Raw genomic sequence first — 22,489 nt, 5'->3', positions numbered from 1 at the left:
TCCAGGTTCAAGATCACTTCTTTACTGGTGTTACTCACATTGTTCAAACCAATACCAAGTAAAGGGGTATAATTCATCCCCCACCCTTCAAATATTTTGTTGCTGATGGCCCTTAAATCATAGGGGTATTCCCTTTCTAAGAACATTTTTTCCAATTTAGTTCTTTTAATATCGAATAAATTCTTGTCAGAAATTATGCAGGCCAGCCTTTAAAGCCTTGTAAAGGGGCAATTCTTTTTAAAAATGGGTGGGAGCTTTTGAAGTGTAAATAACTATTTGAAAATGTTGGTTTTCTGTATATATTGGGTATGAAACCTTTTGCCCCTTTAATAATAGTGGTATCCAGATAGTTTATCTCCTTGTTGTCTTGTTTGTTTGGTAAGTGAAATTAAAAAAAAATAATAATAAAAATAACTTCACTTCCCCATGATTCTGGGTTGAGTCTTACAAAAAAATTCCAAGAGTCCCTAATCATATGGGTAGATACCTCTTGGATAGGCTTCAGTATTCTGTCAATCATTACTGTGAAAGGATATGCCTTTGAACCAGCAGCTGAAATAGGCCTAAAGGGCAGATTAATTATACTTTTTATGTATCTTTGGAAAGATAGATGTCATCAATGGATTAGGATTTAAGATTTTGTATTTGTCAATGTCCAAATATTGCTAAACACACCCTCCACCAAGTATTGGTCAATTTGGTTAACTTTGTTGATAGAAGCTGTGGTATATGACTCACTTTCATAAAGAATCTTTAACATTTCTGCACTATAATTAAAATTATCAAACACTATCCCGCTGCCCTTATTGAGCTTCATAATTCTCACAGAATGATCCCTTTTAATTCTTGTAATAGATTAAATTCTTGCTGGGTTAAATTGTGACTGTGTGTTCACATATACTTCTATGGTAGCGGTCATGACTGGCATTAAACTTTTTTTTTTTTTTTTAAGTATCTGGTTATCTGTAGTGTGTTCAGTCACAGTGTTTTCAAATTGCGCACCAAAATTAATCTTCCTAACATATAATTTAAATTCTACAACAGTATCAACTAAGTTGTACTTGGCTGTTCTTATGAAAGTAAACCCCCTATTTACTCCTAGGTGTAAAGGGACTAGATCTTGTGGGTTGTGTAAGGTATGTGCACACATTAATCAGGACATGACTTTTGTACATTCCAATACCAGGAAGATTTATAATTTTAATGCACATGCCATCTGTAGGACAATGAATGTGATATATATCTTACTGTGTGTAAGATGTGCACATGTTTTTATGTAGAGAAGATGAATTGCATGTTAAACAGGATATTGAATCATTTGTCTTCCATTAGGTTACACAATGCATACAACACTTTATACCAACATATTTCACAGAATCAGGGTCATGGCTTTAAGTTCATTGTCATTCAGAATATACAAAAAGGCATTAGGAGTGGGGATTTAGTTAATGAAACTGAATACCAGGAATCCAGGTGGATCATAGAACTTACTGCACATAGGTCCCCGTACCTTAATGATGTAGTTCCCTTTAAGCCAGCCCTAAAGAAGAGGTGGATGAATGATTGGCTATTATTTCTTATAAAAGGATTTTTTCACCATTAAACTATCTGATGAAGGGCATTTGCCCGAAAGTGCTCATCACAGTTTGTAGAGTATCACAGTTTGTATCAGTGTCATTTGTTTTTATTTTATGGTTTTATAAGCTTGATTAAAACTTTGGACTTTTATCAAGTGATGGTTACTGCCTTTGTTTGCTGCTTAGTATTTACTTTGTTTGGGGCAGTACAACCTTTGGTGAGGTTACTTCTGTTTTTTTTGCTTTTTCAAAGAGGGAAAAGTAATCCTAGGTTATTTCCAAACCACTGTATTTGTAAATGGTGACGTTTCTATGAGTGGCTGTAATATCATTATTGCAGAGCACAATAAATGTCACTTAAAATGCTCTCTCTCTCTTTCCATGAACCCCTGCTTCTCATTACTCTCATGTGCGTGCCCCTTGTATATCTGTCTATGGGTGACATGACCTTGAGGTCTGTAAGTTCTGTAGTGTGGCAGGTTTCCTCAGTTCACTAACCTCTTGGACCTGTGGAGGACTGGAAACTCAAAGGTCCACATGTACTTGCTCGTTGTCATTGGGTAAATTCTGTGGCGATAACTAGGTACCTTCTGCGGATTCCTGGGACCACATGAAGCTTTATTATTTTCCTGTAAAGGACTAAAAGCAACATGAGTATGCCGTTTAACCTGTAAAGGAAATACATTCCCAAAATCATACTGCTGTTTATCCCTTGACAATTTTTTTTTCTGTTTACTTTTTCCACATGGAAATCAAAATTGGTAAATATACAGTCATACACTGCTTTATGTGAAGAAAAAAATAATTTATAATGACGCCATGTAACTGTTGAACTTTGGCTTGTAAACTCTCTATCATACAGTCATTGTTAATAATCAAAGTCAAAAGTTCCAATCCATGTCAATTAAATTAGCTCTGTTAAGTCATTATGAAATTTAGACCCAGATATAACACCATTCTGAAACTTAAAATACCTTAAGTCCTTTTGGGACACTACCCAAATTAATGCATTGATTCAAATATGCATTATCAAGTTGTAAACTCATAATTTTCAAAATGTAAAATTAGTTCTTTCAAATAGGTAAATTCTTGCACCACAGGAATAAGTTAATCAAAATTGCATGTAATGGAATGGCCTGCACCATCAGTTGGTGAAATATTTGCATTAATAGAATGGTACAATTGGGTAAAGTACCTTTTTGGTGGTTCAGTTCAACAGTTCCTTCCCAGTGTTCATAAATACCATTAGAATCAGTTGGCAGATGAACGCTACTTTCTTCAGAACCATTAAGCCTCTGAACAAATCATGTCTCACATCAATGCAAGGTACTGATCCTTAAAAACCACTTTGTAAAAGATTGGTAAGCAGACCAACCAACTTAGTAAGCTCCACAATGACTGAACTAAGGTCTGGAGTACTGCACTCGAAAACCTCAGCGGTGAAAAGACTCTGGCTCCTTCCATTGGAACAGCCCCTTATGCTGCAGCCACCAAAACCAATAAACAAGAAATGTAGAATGTATTCAAGTGGTTACATCAATAAACTTTAAAATTTAAATCACCAGATATACTGGAAAAGGCAACTGCCAACTCCAGAATAGGAACCCAATAGTCAGCCATGGACTGGTAATCCAAGACGCAGTGTAAAACTGGTTTATTTAAGCTTTAAAATTTACAGAGTTAACTAAAAAGCAATGCATAAAAAATTCTCATGGACCACAAACATTGTTTTTTTGAAAATATAAAAAATGTCAAGCTACTGTTTTTTATGCAGTGATTTTTTTGAGTTATTTCAAACTGCAGTTACTAATATCTGTTTTTTTAATTGGTTTATTGTTTTTGCCAGTCCTTTTGACTTATTGGAATAAGTTAGTATGATTAAAGTTTTTAACTTTCTCTACTGTACCTTTAAACATGCAAGAGTACCATGAGTTGTTTTTCAATGGTTATTGGCTAAGAATATTTTTTAACAATCATTCAATTAACTCAATATAAAGCACCTTGTAATTTTTTTTTTACTTTTTATGCATTTTCAAAGAATCATATGCACAGTTTTCATAACATTGAATATATATATATATATATAACAGGGGTGTCTGATTTATATAAAATTCTTCTGCATCTATAAACTTTCAAATCAAAGCTTGCTATAGTCATTACTCTCCAATATTTCAGTTACTTTTGCCATACAAGATACAGTGATGTAGTTCTTTCTTTGATGGTATTCATTTCCAACTTGCGATACTGTTGATATAATACTTCCATGTCATTGTTATGATATTTCTTGCAGTAACTAAATGGGTCCATAAAACTGTATATTTAATTCTTGGAACACAGTCAAGTACAGGGCCATCAAACAGAATCAGAGATTTAGATAAATGAAATTTGTCATTGAATACTACTTGCAAAAAGTAATTAATTTTGTCCAAATATGGTTTAATCAATTGGTATTTATAAAACATATGTAGCCAGTCTGCCTTTATATTTAATTTGCATATCCAACAGTCAATGTTTTTTTTTCTTTTTTTGAACATTGGCTTCATTTTGTGTGGTGTTAAATAAGTTTCCAGTGTAGTGAGAGAGATGATTGTTTTATGTAGAGAAGGATACGTTTTTTGTCTCGTATTATTTGGTATATGAGCATTAATTGTTCTATAGTAATCCCATAAGTTTTCACTTGAATTCTATGAAGCTGCTCATCCATTTATATAAAATATATTTTATGTAGAACATATTAAAATGAAATGTTCTCTAATATATACATGTAAGAAAGTGGTCATAAAATGTTTTTCTTGTAATTTGTCATTCCCTGAAGACTGGATATCACTACCAGCTAAGCATTTATAACACTTGTATATTAAATAAACAGTATCCACACCCTTCAATACTGAAACGATATCCATGCCAAACTATTAAATTTATAAGTTATAATTTAATTCTACTATTCGTAGATGTGTTATAAAATTAACTGTAACATATTTACAGTTTGACATATATAAATTAATAACTCCATGAGTAGAACATACTGCCTGCTTAGTTTGCATTTGTATATTTCATTTAAGCTGCTTGTGTCAGAAAGATTATAACAAATGGTCATAGCATGTATATTTTATTTCTTGTTGCACTGTAATATAAATGTATGTACATCTGTTATTTTCAGGCTATCAAAATCATGCAGGGGATTTTTTATTGTTTATATTCAATATATTTAAATTTAATATTACTTGGATATTACTGATTTACTTGTAAAATTGTGTGCCTGTCACTTTAAATGCCTTGGAAGCTTTAAACTGCTCATCTAGAGCTCCGACCCAAATGCTTACATTATGTCTGGGTTGTTTACTTTTGTTTTGAGCCATTTATACTTTTGTGAAGGAACTGAAAGCTTTTTAGTGATGGGAAATTAAAGGATTTCACTTGGGACCAGAAAACAAGTGTTCTAGCTTGCGATCTTGGTGGGAAGCTGAAAAATCAAGTGAAGCTTTTAAAAGATTTTAAATGGGTTGCAAGCATTTGAGTGCTAATAATAGCTTTCCCATCCCCCAAATGACTTACGTGTGGCACACAGCTCATTTTTACTTTAAAAAGTGATATTTTTAAGGCATAAGCAGTAGATTAGTTTTTAGATACATTTTTCTTTTCCGTCATTGGCAATACACAGCAGTTTCCAAAACTCAACAAATACAGCTGTTTTAATGTAAAGAATTTTCAGTGATTTCACTTTTAATAACATACTAGCTAGGTTGATTGCTTTGTAATTGTGTTTATCTTTATTCATCATGGTAGTGTTGATGAGTTAATGTTAATTTAGTAGCAAGTTAATTGTTTTTGTAAAGGTTGTACCAGGTCAAAATCTATATTAGTGTGTGAAAAACATTAAGCATTTCCACTTCAACTGGTATCTTTGTTCTTGTTGTGAATGGAAATAAGCTTGTGTAAGAGAGTATTATTTAGCACTATTAATGGTATATAGGTGAAATATAGCTAGTTTGTGTGAATAATATTTAAAATTTATGATGGTATCATTATATATAATTATATAATAATGAAATATTTTACTTTCTTAATTTGAGGCTGTCCTTAGGTATCAAGTCACACTCCTTGCCTTGTAATTCATGTTATTTCACATTTTGAACATATTGTTAAATAATAGAAGCATTTAGGCAAGAATTTTCAAGTCAAAAGTATAATGGAAAATGTTATTTTTTTGTCCTTCATTTGTCTCAACTTTTTATATTTCTTGTCATTTGCTCTCCATTCACTTTTCTTTCTGCCTGACACTTCAGAGAGAAACTACTCCAATCCACTGCTTCCATGTTGTCCAAGGTTTTATTACCTGATAAATAAGATAGAGCTGCTTCCAATGTGTCAAAAGTTTTGGCTCCTTCAGTAAAAAAGATTTTAATTCTTGCTGGAAACAAGTGAACTCTGAGCTGTCTTTTAGTTTTATCAAAGGCAAACATTCTTTTCTTTTTGTAATTACACCTGCTGAGTAATCATTATCAAGTCTGATTATGTTGTCCTTGTATTTCACTGGTGAATTTGTTCATGCTGTCTTCAGAATAAGTTCTTTGTCTTGTGATAAAATGAATTTAACTATTATTGACCTTTGGCTCTGTTTTGTTGGATGAAAAAGGAACTTTTAAATATCTGTGGGGTCTTTCGACCATATGAAAGAGATTCTGGTAACTTTAAAACATTTGGTAACCATGAAGTTTGGAAATTCACCATGTCTTCTCCTTCTGTCCTTTCTGGCAGCATATATATATATATATATATATATATATATATATATAGATTATTTCTTCTTGACCTATTTTCTGTCATGTGTTTTATTTTTAAAGCAGTATTTTTAGAAATAAAATCAAGTTGAAGTTCTTGTTCTGTAATTCTATTTTCCACATCATTAAGTGACTCTTCCATGTCAGCTATTTAAGATTTTTGCTGTATCAATAGTTCTTGTAGTTCTATTTCTTTTGTACACTTCTCCTTAAAAGTTTCTAATTTACTGTACGTTGTCAAATTTCATAGATAAGTCCTGCATAGTGGTTAATAAAGACTGCAGTTTCTTTTTCATTGTCTGATCCTGCGAGATGTTCTTTGAGAAGCTCATTTTAAGTGGAAGTTGATGCTTTTTCTTTGGTTTTGACAGAAAAAATAATTAATTGGATCGATTTTTTGACATAGATTTCCAGTAGTGCTAGTAGAAGTAGCTCAGCAAAAATAGTAGGTCTACAATATTCAGTTTTAATTTTTTTTTCTGTCAGAAATATCTTCGTAATAGCAGAGCAGAGAAAAGATGCTGTCAACCTGTCTGCATCTTGGCTATGCCCCTGCCCTTGTTTGTTATTCTGAAGAAGTCTGTTCTTGTTGGTGGACAAAAAGCTAATGCTGTAATTTTAAAGCTTTAATAAACCAGGTTTTACACTACTTCTTGGTTTTACACTACTTCTTGGATTACCAGTCCATGGCTGACTATTAGGTTCCCATTCTAGAATTGAGGGCTGCCTTTTCTGGTTATTTCATGTATGCAGGAGTTTTACTCTGTGTGTGCTTTTTTTTCTCAAATATTTTTTTTTCAATTAAAATAACATTTATATAATATTTTTAAATATCATTTAAACAACTATATGCAATATTTACAATAGCCTGACTTTCAGTTATATACACCGTATGTTATTAAATATAGAATTAACAGATCAGTTATCAGAGATAAAATATTGATTATTGCAGAGTGTCCAACAAAGATACAACTTTCTTCCAAAGATTATTTACCAATGACCTAGGATAGATTCATAGTTCTTTGATTTTTATTTCCATCAATGCAGTTGTCTTCAGTAAAGTGTAGACTTCTTCCAAGGTCGGAAGTGTATTTGAATTCCACCTTCTGGTTATGCATTTCCTAGATATAGCAAGTTTTGTCAATAACAAATGCATATTTGTCTTATTCAGGTAGGGACCTTCATTTACATTTAGTGTTATCAATACTTTAGTTAAGGTAAAGGATTCATTAAATAAAGCTTGTAAAAAGTGATTGATTCCATTCCAATATGATTTAATTTTATTACATTCATAAAAAGTATGACTCCAGTCTGCTTTATTTGACTTTTCACACCTCCAGCAAAATACATTTTTAGTAGTACTGATCTTTTTAATTCTATCTGGTGTTAAAAATGCTCAATGTAAGTATTTCCAGTTAAATATTTTGCAGTACTGTGTGTTAGAGGTGTAATTAACTGATAGTAAGATGTTACTTTTAATTTCTTCTGTTAACTGCAATGACTGACCTTTTGTTAAGAACTGCCAGTATGATGGTTTGGGCATTGTTTTATATGTTATTAACTCTTTATATAGATTTGAAATGGAATTTTTCTTTTCACAACTATTATATATAAATTCATACAGAAAAATTAGTTTTGGAATATCTTTAAATGAGGAATTATTAATTAAGTAATCTGCATTAATCTTGAGTGTACATTAAAATGCTTTGCAAGGTTAACCAGTCCTGTGTTGGAATATTGTAAGCAGCTTTTATCATATGTATATCTAAAACATTAAATGTATTTACACATTGAAACCAGCATAAGAATCCATTTTGCTCCCAGGAGGTTATTGTTTCCCTATATATTTTATGAGGAAAGTTCTTAGTGATGGTAAATGGGGTTAAAAGGTCAAACCAAAGTTTTAAATCTATGTTTGCATTGATAAGTTTCCTAAAGGAATTGATGTAATGATTAATCAGTGTTGTTTTAGAAGGTTTTGTTATATTGTATACTTATGCATAGTATGTTCCGGGGTTTGTTTGATTTGTCTACTATTAAATTTTTTTTAACAGATTAAATTAATTTGTTAATATAGCCATTATTAATTCTTTCCAGTTGGCAAAATAATTTGGGTTTATCCAGTTTAATGTAGTTTAAAGCACATATGCTTTTATATATGTTTCTATTTCTGGGAAGTTCAATCCTCCTTGTTTCCAGGGTATAATGTGATGAGTTAGAGCTACTCTATTCTTTTTGGAATACCATAACAAATTTATTAGTCATGAGTTTATTTCTTTAAAAATGCATCTTTCAGGAATTAACTGTATTGCTAATGCTACATATAGTATTTTTGGCAATAAGACTATTTTTATTAATTGCAATCTGTCTTCAAAAGTTAATATAATTTTGTTCCACTTTTCTATATATATTTTTATTGTTTCAATAATGTTTTTATAATGTATTAATATTGTTTCATTTATATTTTTGCATAACACTATTCCTAAATAATTTAGTGTAAGTTCTTGTTTTCCTATGATGGATTTATCTGTAACTTGTAGGTCTTTTTTTCTTATTTAAAAATAGAAATTTTGATTTTGATCTATTAAAGTGTAGACCTGAAATCTTATAAAATTTCTCCATTACTACTTCTAGTTCTAATGACTTTCTGCTCTGGAGTTTGATAGGGTTAATAAAATATCATCAGCAGAAAGCATTATTTTAGATATGTACTGGTCATAGACTTCTATTCCTTTAGCCAAAGCAAATAAAATAGGAGAAAGCGGGCATTGCATCCTTGTTTAGTACTTTTCGTTATATGGATAGAGTCTGAGGTGAAAGGACCTAATTTAATGTAGGCTAAGTTATTAATATATATGTTTTTTTTAGTAATAAGATGAAGGGAGGAGGAAATTCAATAATGCTAAAGTTTTAAATAGATATTCCCAGTTGAGGGAATCCAAGGCTTTTTCTATGTCCAATCTGATTACAAGTGTTTCTCTATCTTCTTTATTCATATAATCTATAAGAGTAACTATCCTTTTGATATTATCATGTGTTTGCCTGTTATATAAAAATCCAGTTTGATCATTATTGATTGTCTTTGAAAGTGGGATTTTCATTTTGTTAGCTAGGATTGACATGAATATTTTGTAATCATTATTCAGTAATCATATAGGTCTGTATGAGGTGCAAAGGTGTGAAGGTTTATTATCTTTTAGTATTGGTGTTATGAGAGAATATTTCCATGAGGGTGGTATTTTTGCTTCTGATTGGACTTCTAGCAAAGTTTTATGAAAAAGGGAGTTTACTGTTGAAGGGAAGAGTTTGTAAATTTCTGTTATTATACCATCTATCCCTGGAGCTTTGTTAGATTTACTTTCTTTTATCTTGTCAACAATTTCTTTGTAGAACATAGGTTTTTGTAGGTCTAGTTTTAAGTTTTCGGGATTTTATTTTTATATTGATAAGGTTTGTATCTAAGTTTATTTGATTGGTATTTAAATCTTCTTCTTTTTTGAAGGGTTCCATATAATGGAACCAAAATGTTTCAAGGATGTCTCCTATATCTGATACTTTTTTCCCTTTCTTTTCATGATAGATACTACTAATTTTATTTGCTTTAGATTGTATTTTAATTCTTGTAGATAAGTTATGTAGATATCTGGGGGACGTGGCTAATGAGTTTATTTTTAATTTTTCCAAGGCTAGACAAGTTTTGTGTGTTAGAATTTCATTATATTTTTTATTTAATTTCTCTACTTCTTTTTTGACTTCTGGACAATTCTGATTTTTTTTTTAGATTTTGCTGTCAAGAGTCTGGTTTGCAAGTCTAATGATTCAGATTCCCACTTTCTAACTTTGTTTTTGTAACAGCTAAGGGTCTTACCAAATAAATATGTTTTTAATGAGTACCAAATCATGACTTTACTGATTTCTGTTATATTATTAATTTCAGGAAATAAATGTAGTTCTGACAACATCCAGGGTCTGAATTCTTTAATTTTCGTGATATATGATGGAATTCTAGTTGAGAGGGTTAAAGGTTTAAACTCTATTTGGAGCTTCATTATCAGAGAGTCATGATCTGAGAAGGGGCATGGAACTATTGAGAAGTTGAGGATTTTTGTTTGTAAATCTTGAACTACGAATAATTTGTCTATTCTGGTTTGTGTTACAAATCTATGGTCTTTATGGGAAAATAAGGATTTATCATCTTTTACTTTAAAAGTGTCTATTAAATGAAATTAATCAATCCATTTTTTAAGGATTTTGAAATAGTTGCTATGCGAAAATACTTCTTGGTGGTTTCAGAAGCTTCTAAGGTACAATTAAAGTCTCCTCCCAGTATAAGATTCCCTTTACAATTGTTGGAAATAAAATCTAGGTGTTTTTTAATATAGATTAGCTAAGGTCCATATTCTGTACTTTGTATGCTTTGATAGTACCAAATGGCCTTTAATGGGGACATTTTGAAAACCTTATCTGTTTTAGCAGTAACTATATTCTTAATATGTATTGTACTTTAGGTCATTTTTTTAACTATTTAAACAATGTGTGGATTCAACCTTTTGTTACAAATCTCTCTACATAGTACTGAACCAATTGTAAGCCTTTTTTACTTTCATGGTGAATTTTTTAAGCGCATGCCAAAATGATCATCTGCCATATACAAAACAGCCCACATCTCTGCCCACAGAACTGAACTAATTTTTACTCGGCTCACTCTCAAAATAACCATGATTACTAAATCTACTACCTTCATTACTCAAACACTTCTACCTCCCTTATTTTATCTACACTACCTCACCAGTCCTCCCAGTACCAGTCATTCTCCACCTTTTCATTCAACCACATCACTCTACTTACAGCACATACACCACTCAACCATCATATCCCCCACCTCTTCTTCGATAACTGTCTTCTTTTCCCCTACAAACTTATCCCTACCTACAAATACTCTTCTACCATCCCAATTTGCCCTACTCCAATAAAACACATGACCCCCAAAGTAGACACTAAGCAATCCAAACACCTTACTTTCCAATTTTCCCAAATTATCACACTTCTCTCCTCCTCTCTGGCAACATACACCCTAAAAGAACAAAGAAAAGGCAGGCAATGGTAATTTTAACTGTTTATGTAAAAATATTATGCACTTTCGTTGAGTAACATGCACTCAACTTCATCAGATAAAGGTTGAAATAATGCAAACCATTTTAAATAAAAATAAGATAATATCACATGTTCCCTCCCTTCTCCACCTATCACCTGTATTACATCCAGTTAATTATTTAAAGCTGTATTTACCATTACGTTTCAAAGAATTGATTTTTAGTTACATTTTTAACACAGTTACTTTACAAAAGCTTTCAATGTCCTTCAGCCAAAGAAATTATATATATATATATATATATATATATATATATATATATATATATATATATATCTATATATTGTAACCTGATTAAAAACCAAACCATATAAAATATGAATAATGGTTAACATGTTCCCTACTTGTTGTTAGCATTTGAGACTCCTCAATTTCAATACACAGCCAAGGGAACATATTTCATTCAAGCCAGGTAGAGCATAGGACCTTGTCCTTAACTGCCAAACTAGTTCAAGCTTGTAACCTAAAGGCCCATTCCTAATATCAAATTCCACTTGGTCAGTGACCCTAAATGTGAATGAGTGGCCAGGATTTTCTGCTACATGTTTCGCCAGGCGTTCTCAGTTTTAACTTTTCTGATGTTGTAAAGGTGCTCGTACACCCTTTCTTTAAATTTACGCTCGGTCCTGCCAATGTAGAACCCCATACAAGACTGGCAGAAGGGTAAATATACCACCATAGCAGAGTTGCAGTTAAATCTCCCCTTACTTGTAAAGTCAACATCAAGGATGTTGAACTTGCTACCTGTTTGTATATATCTACAATATGAGCAAGACTCACATTTGTACATCCCTGGGGTATGTGTAATCCTTGGTGGGGGTAATTCTAAAAGATTCTTCAGTGTAGTACCCCTCCTATATATCACCCTAGGGCATTGTCCTAATTTAATAAACTCCTTATCAAACTGGAAAATGCGCCAATTTTTTTGCAGAATATGTTTGATATTTTCTGCGTGTAAACTAAATGTAGTAATAAAGGCATAATTATAGTCCAAACTTGGGCTATCTCCATTTTCACAGGGTGACAAATTATTCGTAATGACACTTTGACCTGTGTTGTTTAAAATGGCTTTAAAATAACCATTCACCCTTTTATTTTGGACTTCCTTAAGTAGATTTTTCACTATATGTTTTGGATATCCCCTATTGGTAAACATTTGGAATAATAATCTAAATTCACTTTCAAAATACGTGGTAGTGGTACACATTCTGGTGGCCCTAACTAGTTGTGCTTTTATTATGGACCTTTTTTGATGTTGAGGATGGGCACTACTGTAGTGGAGATAGGAATTACAATAAGTCTCCTTACGATGTATTTTAGCTAGATATCTATTATTGGATGCATCTTTCCTTAACTCAACCTCAAGAAACGCTATTGTGTCCTTGTGGAATGTATAAGTAAATGTCAAAAAAATCTGTCGTGCTGTTACAGTAATTCATAAATTCCTTAAATGTGTATTCATCCTTTTTTAAAAATCAAAAAGATATTGTCCAAAAACCTGGTATAAAAGACAATCTCACTCCTAAATACATTACTCACATTGTGCACAAATTGGTCCTCCCAAAAGGCCATAACAAGATTAGCAGAACTACCGCCTACAGGGGATCCCATTGCCACTCCACTGTTTTGTAAATAAATTTGGCCATTGAACAAGAAGAAGTTGTTAAAGCTCAGCTATTAAGCATATTTCTACTGCTGTCGCCCCCCTTTTAGCTAGTAATAATTCTAGCCATTCGATGCCTACATCTTGTAGAATTACAGTATACAAGTCTTTGACATCGATGGTTGCAAAATTATAGTTCAGGTCAAAGACTTGTTTATTAATTGCATCTAAAAATGACCATGAGTCCTTGCAAATGTATGGTTCTTTTGCCACATATTTTTTCAATAGACTGTCTACATATTTTGCTAAAGGATAGTTCATCGAATCTCTTCCATCCACAATTGGCCATAAAGGGGGGGTTGTTAAGGCATTTATGGATTTTTGGGACCCCGAAGATTACAGGTATTTTAGGGGAGACCATGGTCAAGTAGTTAGTTAAATTCAAATATATCCTATTCTCAATGAACAAGTCATTGACAAAAATTCTTATACGTTTGTTTGCTTGGTTTAACTCATTTAGTGATACTTGTGTGTAAGTGACCAAATTTAGCATATCCTCCATTCTCCATATATAATCAGTACGGTTGAAAAACACCAATCCACCCCCCCCACTTATCTGCTTTTACAATTCTGATGTCTGCTTTCCTTAAAGTATTCAGTAAATCCCATTCATTCTTGGACATGTTCCACCCATCCCTCCGGTTTGAGTTCACACTTTTAGTTAAGTTGTTGCGGTTAGCCAATAATTCCCTTAAATCAATTTCCGACAACTTCAAACATTACAGGCAAGACGAATGCAGAGCAGCACAGCAGTTGAGACGGGTTCCCACGTAATAAATATGTAAAAAACTGCACCAGTCACCATATACGTGGTCCCCTAATGGCAATAGAACGCAGAAAGAGAACTCTCTCAGTGTGATAAACTCCAAGTAAATGTAGTCCAAGTGATATAATACGAAGCAACTGCTGTTAATCCAAAAAGACTTTATTACTAACAACGAGTGAGCGCTTTCGCCAATAGGCTTCTTCAGACTCTTCATGCATTACAAAAACTTCACTCCTGGTTTAAAAATGTTAGGGTCGTTAAGTATATTATAGGCGTAGTAGGAACGATGTGTTTAGGTCCATTCCGACTCGAGCTTTTAGATTAGTTGTATTTTTTGTTGTGTTCCTGGTATAACCAGCTTTTATTCTGGACATGTGTTTTTTAGAAAAAGTCTCCGTACACTATCTTTTTATTAAGATGGAACATGAAGTGTATATCACTTTAATTCTTGTATTCGATAAGGGATGTTGCATCCAATGACAGTGATTGGTGGGCTTTTTAAAGGAGTGAAGTTTTTGTAATGCATGAAGAGTCTGAAGAAGCCTTGGACTACATTTACTTGGAGTTTATCACACTGAGAGAGTTCTCTTTCTGCGTTCTGTTGCCATTAGGGGACCACGTATATGGTGACTGGTGCAGTTTTTTACATATTTATTACGTGGGAACCCGTCTCAACTGCCGTGCTGCTCTGCATTCGTCTTGCCTGTATTGTTTATTTTTACTTGACAGTGCAGCATTTGTTGAGGATGGCGAACGAGGATTATCCTAGCATTGAACTACCGTACGTTCCGCTTGGACCGGAAAGAACTAACAGGTTTACGGAACGGTTCCAGGTTTGTGTGACCGGCGAGGTTAACTCGCTTCTGGACTTTGAACCTATTGTAGACGGGAACATTGACACTCTTGCTGATGTAAGTAATTTAAGTGCTACCAGAGACTTACAAGAACTAGAAACAGCTTTGATTAAGTTAAAAAGGCTACAAGTTCAAAGACAGTATTTTGAAGCATGTTTGTTGAAACGTATAATACCGCATGGGCTCCGCATCTTGAAGATGCCAACATCCGGTAATTTATACCCGGACTTACTATACCGTTGGCAACAGCTCAATTTAGAGCTCAGCTTCAACTACATGAAGCTATTAATTGACTTCCACCTACCTGAGGAGAACAAATTAAGACTGCTGGTGAACAAAATGTTTAGTGACTTTAAATTAAAGTGTATTAACAATGTTTATGTTGCGAGACTTGAAAGAGTGTTAGAGGATGTGTTGCTTATGGAGAAGAGAATGCTTGATCAGAAAAAGGCCAAAATTACAAGGGATACACGGGATTTTAAAAACAATCATGTTTTCACTTGGCCTAGAGACAGGAATGTTTATCCACAGGGTGGTAATGGGTCGGACGAACCACCGGGTCCTAGTTCTAGGTTTTCAAGAAATACCGGTTGTCAGGAAATGAATACTGTTACACACACAATGAATAATGTAGAGTTAGCCATAAATAATGAAACACAAGCCACCGTCGCAACACCAGTTAGGGATAATATTGATGGTGTAGAATTTAATGGCAGTACAGATATGAGTGCAGGGACTGCAGCACAGGATATAGAGCAGGCGAATAATGGCAGGTCAGGAGTAGGCATGGTTCATTCACCCATTGTGGGTGAACAAGTTAGTTCCGGTTCAGGAATAGGTATGGTGGGGCATACCAATGACACAAATGATAGTAACTCATTAGCAGGAGCAGCTGTAGTCAGACCTAAAACGAATGTTATGACCCCACCTTTGAACATACTACCAGCACCCCTTCCCATAGCTCAGAATCATTTTTTGGAGAAGAAACGTGCGACAAGCAGGGGGAGGCAGAAGAGGAAAGGATCTGCAGAAGAACAACATGGTCCCACGTTAAAGAAAATGTGGGGGAAACTAAATCACTAGTCATTAATTTGTCTTCAAGGACATTGAATAAATTTGAGGAACAGGTGTTAAATAAAGGTCTTGGGTTTATTCCCACTAAGGACAGTGATTTGGTGGATACCATCATAGACACCAAATTGTTCATCAGGAACATACAGTTAAGATTGGACTTTGGGGGATGTAGTGACCAGATGAGCACCAATAGGTATCGTGCAAATAGTGTATATGTACCATCACTCCACCCAGCCGTTGAAGTGTTTGGTAATGTATTAGAAAATGATATCTATAGGAATTGTCAGGATAAGAGGCCAAATAGACATGGACAGAACTTAAATTTTAAGCAGAGGCAAGCCTTGAAAGCCTTAAGAAGTGATAGATCGATCATTATCCGACCAGCAGATAAAGGTGGACCTGTGGTCATTATGGATACATCTTACTATGATGAGAAAATGAAATCAATGTTAAGTGATACACAGTTTTACTTAAAAATAGATTATGACATTTTGATAGACAAGGTGTTTAGTGTTTATAATACTTTGGATGACCTTGTTATGTCCCTTCATATAACCCAAGAATTATATGACTTTTTTAGAGTCAAGGACCCGACCATACCGGTCATTCAAGGACTACCAAAGGTCCATAAAAACAGCACTGACCCACCGATGAGACCCATTGTAGCGGGTCAGGGGTGGGTCACCGAGCCCCTTTCTATTTATCTAGAGGATGTTTTTAGACCTCTGGTCAATGAGAATAGCAGAATACTAAGAGATAATAAACAATTTTTAATAGATCTATATTCTCACACTAAACACTTGACATATGACCAGCACTTTCTCTTAGTAACCTTAGACGTGGTGAGTCTTTTTACGGTAATCCCCAATGACACAGGTATAAAATTTATCACAGATTATTTAAAGACGCACTCACAGTTTTCTGATAAGAAAATAGATCTAATTACTCTATTACTGGAAACTATTTTAACAAACAATGTTTTTGTTTTTAAAGAGGAGATATACTCACAGAGGGATGGCGTAGCTATGGGCACGTCATGTGCCAATAGCTACGCCAACCTAGTTATGGCTAGGTGGGAGGATGTATATCTCTGTGACAATCGCCAATTTAAAGAGTATGTAGGCATGTATTGCCGTTTTGTGGATGATCTTTTCTTTTTGTGGCTGGGTGATGAAGAGTCCCTCAGGAGTTTTGTGACGTACCTTGATATGACCACGGAATTTTTGAAATTCACTTTGAATTTCTCCAGTGTAAACATTTCTTTTCTGGATGTTGAGATATGTAGAATGTCCAATGGTATGTTGAATACATCCATACACAGGAAGGGGTGCCATAGAAATAATTTGCTTCACAGACGAAGCATGCACCCCCGCCATGTTTTCAACAACGTCCTAAAAGGACAATTTATGAGAGTATCCAGACTCAACCCAAATCAAGCTAGCTATGAAAATGAGAGACATGAGATGAAGGGAATGTTTTTAGAGGGGTTATTGTGAAGAAGAAATTAATGAGACTATTGAAGTTGTTGACTCATTGAGGACCAGTAGTGCAAGACCTTATTTTATGGAGCAAGTTGAACAAACAAACAATGAGAAATTACCACGAACTGAAGTAAGGGCCATTTTAACCTATAGTAAGACAAATTTAGAAGTGAAAAGAGCTATGCATAAACATTGGGATATTCTAACGTCTGATAGTGGGGTGAGGGATGTAGGACCGGTACCACATATTACATTTAAAAACCATCCCAACCTGAAAAGTATATTATGTAGGCCGAGATATGACACTACCAGGGTAAATGATGAAAACATCAACACATTACCATGTGGTAAGTGTAAACAATGCTCTTACATTAACAAAAACACTACGTTTACACACCCTACAACAGGACGTATGTTCTATTTTAAGACCAATACTAACTGCGAGAGTAAAAACGTGATCTATGTTGCGACGTGCAATCTATGCACCGCTTATTACGTAGGGAAGACCAACCGCACTCTTAAAGAGCGCATTAGAGAGCATAACTATCAGATTAGGATAGGTTCAGATGTCAATGCTTTGTCAAGGCATAATAAAAAGGCAGGTGCACAACACACTTTTGAATTTTGTGTTATTCAACAACTTACACAAGGTATTAGAGGAGGAGACTTGATAAATAGAACCTTGGAAAATGAGACTAGGTGGATTATTAGATGGAGATCAGACACACCCCCTGGTCTCAATGATAAGGTACAAATCAAGCCATTCCTAAAGAGTAGGAGGTTGTGTAGGAAGAGATAATGATTATGAGTTTGTTTGAATTACTCTGTCATACTCAGAGAAGTAATGGAAAGATAGTTCCATCAGGGTCATTGGTACCTTTTTCAATCGTGGGTATTTATTTAGATTTTGCTACATTGGTACTCTTTCAACCTGATCAAATGTTTCGTTTTATCCGTGGGTATTTGTTTGGATCTTGCTATATTTGTAATTCATCAACCTGATCAAATGTTTTATTTTGCACTGACTCCAGACCTGTCTATTTAATAGTTTTTATGTTTCCCCTTTGCCTTCTGATATGATTTTATGTATGTATAAAGTGTTCCATATTCATGTTTTTTACTTTGTTTAACGGGCACTTGCATAGTGTTCACCATATTAGTAACTATTACATCTATACGTTAGTTTAGAAGATATAGTAAGTGTAGGCATATGTTTTTTAACAACTCCTAACCATGTATTGATATAAGTTATATGTATTGTTTTAATGTTGATAGGGTTATGTTTTTTAGATAGATTACATCTGTGTATGTTCAGAGGTTAATTAGGGCAGTTTCACTGTCTTAACGATGTGTGTAAGTAAGATAGGATTATGTGTATTATTAAGTCACAGAATAGAATTATGCCTATAGGGCATGAGCAACTTAATACGTAGCGCGTTTTTAAATGTACGTAGATATTTTTATTTTTGAGAATATGTATTTACTTTGAGGTATTACAAGAAATTGTATATTTTTAGACTTTAAACTGTTTTAAAAATGTTAGGGTCGTTAAGTATATTATAGGCGTAGTAGGAACGATGTGTTTAGGTCCATTCCAACTCGAGCTTTTAGATTAGTTGTATTTTTTGTTGTGTTCCTGGTATAACCAGCTTTTATTCTGGACATGTGTTTTTTAGAAAAAGTCTCCGTACACTATCTTTTTATTAAGATGGAACATGAAGTGTATATCACTTTAATTCTTGTATTGGATAAGGGATGTTGCATCCAATGACAGTGATTGGTGGGCTTTTTAAAGGAGTGAAGTTTTTGTAATGCATGAAGAGTCTGAAGAAGCCTATTGGCGAAAGCGCTCACTCGTTGTTAGTAATAAAGTCTTTTTGGATTAACAGCAGTTGCTTCGTATTATATCACTTGGACTACATTTACTTGGAGTTTATCACACTGAGAGAGTTCTCTTTCTGCGTTCTATTGCCATTAGGGGACCACGTATATGGTGACTGGTGCAGTTTTTTACATAACTTCAAACATGTTTAACAATGGATGGCGAGGTGGGTTATATGTACTAAATACTTTAAAGTCAGTATTCTCATATAATCCATGATTAAATAACAAACCCAGATTAAGTTTTTGCATATAAAGTTTCAAGTCTATTAGTACCTTACTAATGTCCATCTTTTTAGCCGGTACAAATGACAGCCCTTTGGACAGAGCATTCACCAACTCAGGCTGAATAACAAACTCCGAAAAATTAAAAATTTTGAAACCTCCTGTTGCATCCGCATTTTCATGTGGTAAACAGTGTATTAGGGTCATGTGCACTAATTCACAAACTGGTATTTTCAAAGTCAATGTGATTTAAAAAGTACTTCACTTTCATAAGTTTGCGTTACCTTTTGCACCCTGTCCTTTTGTTGGTGGTCTTCCATTCGTTTCGACCACTGTTCTGGGCTAGCCTGTTCTTCCGATCTTGACAAAAATTTGATGTTTGAACTTCTTCTCCTGTGTTTGTATTTAAATTAGTATGAGTAACTTTGTTGTTATTTTGAATCTGTTCAACCTTTATCTGATGAAGTTGAGTGTATGTTACTTGATGAAAGTGCTTCATTTTTTATATAAACAGTTAAAATTACCATTGCCTGCCTTTTCTTTGCTCTTTTTGAGTAGTTTGTCTTGTGGATTATTAACATACACCCTAACCACAGCCCCTCTTCTCCTCACAACTTGTATCCCCCTCCCCTTACTCCTGCCTCAACAGGAAAATCCCTTCTATTCACAACACTGAATGCACACAAGTATATATGTAACAAAATTTCCAACCTCCATGCCTGGCTTCTCCATAATAAGCCAGATATCTTGTCCATCTCAGAAACCTGGCTAAAACCACACATAAACGACTCTGAAATACCCCCCCCCCAACTATAGTATCATTAGAAAAGACAGAACCAAGAAAAAAAGGTGGTGGAGTCACCCTCCTCTACTCATCCTCCCTTTCAGCCATTCCCTATACCGAACCTATTCCACAATTTGCCAATGCTTAAATACTTCTGGCCCTTCAGATAAATAGACACAAACATACATGTATAGCCACTCTCTATCAATATACGTGAGGATATCCTCTCCTGGCTCTCCACCAGCATCGGTAATGAGACAATAATCCTGGGGGACATGAATATTAACTGGTACACCATTCAATATCCTACAAACTCCCTAAACTTAAACCTTTACAGCATATCTCAGCTAATCAACTCCATAACTAGACTTTCTAGGGACTTCTCTTCTGGTAGCACGCTTTACTGGATTTTGGTCTCTTACCCCCAATATATCTCTCATAGTGGCACCCTCCCTGGCTCTCTGTGATCACTTTCCCACTTTTGCTCAATGCCTTCCCTCCTCCTTGCAGTTATCACAAACCTATATCTCCACATGATCACTAAAGAACTTTAACCCTACCACCTTCTCAAACTCAGTAAAACATCTAAATTGGAGTCCTAAAAACCCTCCCCTTGGAAACTGCCATTACCCACTTCAATACAACATTCTTAAATCTTGTAGACACCTTTGCCCCTACCATAACAAAAAGAATTAAAAGCAACACAGTCCCTTTGTTAACCAAAAATACTTTATCTGTCATGCGCCTCCGAGACAAAGCCTGGAAATGCTACAGGAAAAATAAAACTCCTATATTCCTTAATGAATACATTCTACTCCACAACAAAGTAAAAAAAAATTATTACATCAGACCACAGATCTTATTTCTCCATACTCCAAAATAACCACAAAACAAACCCTAAAAAATTCTGGAGTGGAATTACCTCCCTCCTTAACCCAGGCAGAAAAGAAAATCCCTGCCCTGATCCAAATTTCTCTGACCTGGATCTAGCCACCCGATTAACTCATTCTTTACTGACTCCATAAACAAACTAACATCATCCTTCAGCAACAGCGCTACATCCTCGTCTCTACCTTCTCCCATCTCTTCCTCCTCAGCCACTTCCACCCCCCTCAATCTCCACCCTTCTCCATCAGACCCATCCCAATACCCACCATAAAAAAACTCCTACTGAACCTGAAGCCATGTTCCAATACCCCTGATAACATTCCCTCCTACTTTCTAAAAATATCTGCCGAAGCCATTGCCTTGCCCATCTGCATTCTAATAAATTGGTCAATCCAAGAGGGCTTTGTACCCCAGCTATGGAAAAAGGCCTTTATTATTCCCCTTCACAAGGGCGGCAACAACAATAGCATACCTAACTTTCGACCTATCGCCATCTTATCCCCCATCTCTAAACGCATTGAAAAATGCATCCACTTACTACTTGTACCTTACCTCATAGATAATAACCTGCTAACCCCCACACAACATGGATTCAGACCTGGCCACAGTACTACCACCACTCTCCTCTCCTTCCTAGAAACAGTTAACAAAGCCCATGACTCTGGCTGTATAGTGTCTACCCTCCTCCTAGACCTGTCTAAGGCCTTTGATACTATCTCTCACAACCTTCTCCTAACTAGACTTTCTAATCTAAAGCTATCCTTCTTCCATCAACTAGTTTACAAGCTACCTCTCTAATCGGCAACAAGCAGTGAAATGGAAAAAAGCCACCTCCTTAGTACCCCCACAGGTGTACCCTAGGGCTCCATATTAGGCCCTCTACTGTTCAATGTTTTCATAAATGACTTTCACCATACCATCCCTAATGCAAAATTCATCCAATACGCAGATGACTCAACAATTATCTGTTCTGCCACCTCTACCCTCTTAAATAAAATTAGCCCAAGATGCCTTCTCTTCCACTGAATAATGGATGCTAGATAATCAGACAGAGTTCAAGTGCAAAGCACCACGAAAACCAACTGGTAATAGACAATAAAATCCACGAACTTCAGGCTCCTTCTTTACTTTGAAAACTTTAATTTTAGATTTGACTTTAAAACAGCGAAGAACAAGTAAAACCACAATAAATCAAGCGCTTTCACCCAGGCTCTCCCAGGCTTTTTCAAGACAAGTTATAAGCCATTTTCTTTGACCTTTTATACAGGAATATTATGTGCAATCATGTGATCAATTTAAACATTTAATTATTTAATTGTCACAGTTAATTAACTCTTTGTTTCCAGAAAGAATACTTTTTAAA

The 22,489-nt window shown here is 34.6% G+C and overlaps 1 protein-coding gene across 1 annotated transcript in view; it reads right to left on the bottom strand.

Annotated features, from left to right (window-relative positions):
• The window catches only part of LOC122805788, a 91,076-nt gene that overhangs the window by 14,730 nt on the left and 53,857 nt on the right, over positions 1-22,489 (bottom strand). Inside the window, exon 2 of the mRNA XM_044076054.1 lies at positions 17,070-17,258. Coding sequence (XP_043931989.1) covers positions 17,070-17,258 — 189 coding nt within the window. The remainder of the gene's footprint in view (positions 1-17,069; positions 17,259-22,489) is intronic.

This window comes from Protopterus annectens, chromosome 7.part0 (genome assembly GCF_019279795.1).
Source record: "Protopterus annectens isolate FY-2018-M chromosome 7.part0, PAN1.0, whole genome shotgun sequence".
Classification (NCBI taxonomy): Eukaryota; Metazoa; Chordata; order Ceratodontiformes; family Protopteridae; genus Protopterus; species Protopterus annectens.
The sequence above is the reverse complement of the archived record's forward strand: the minus strand, read 5'-3'. Positions and strand labels throughout refer to the sequence as shown.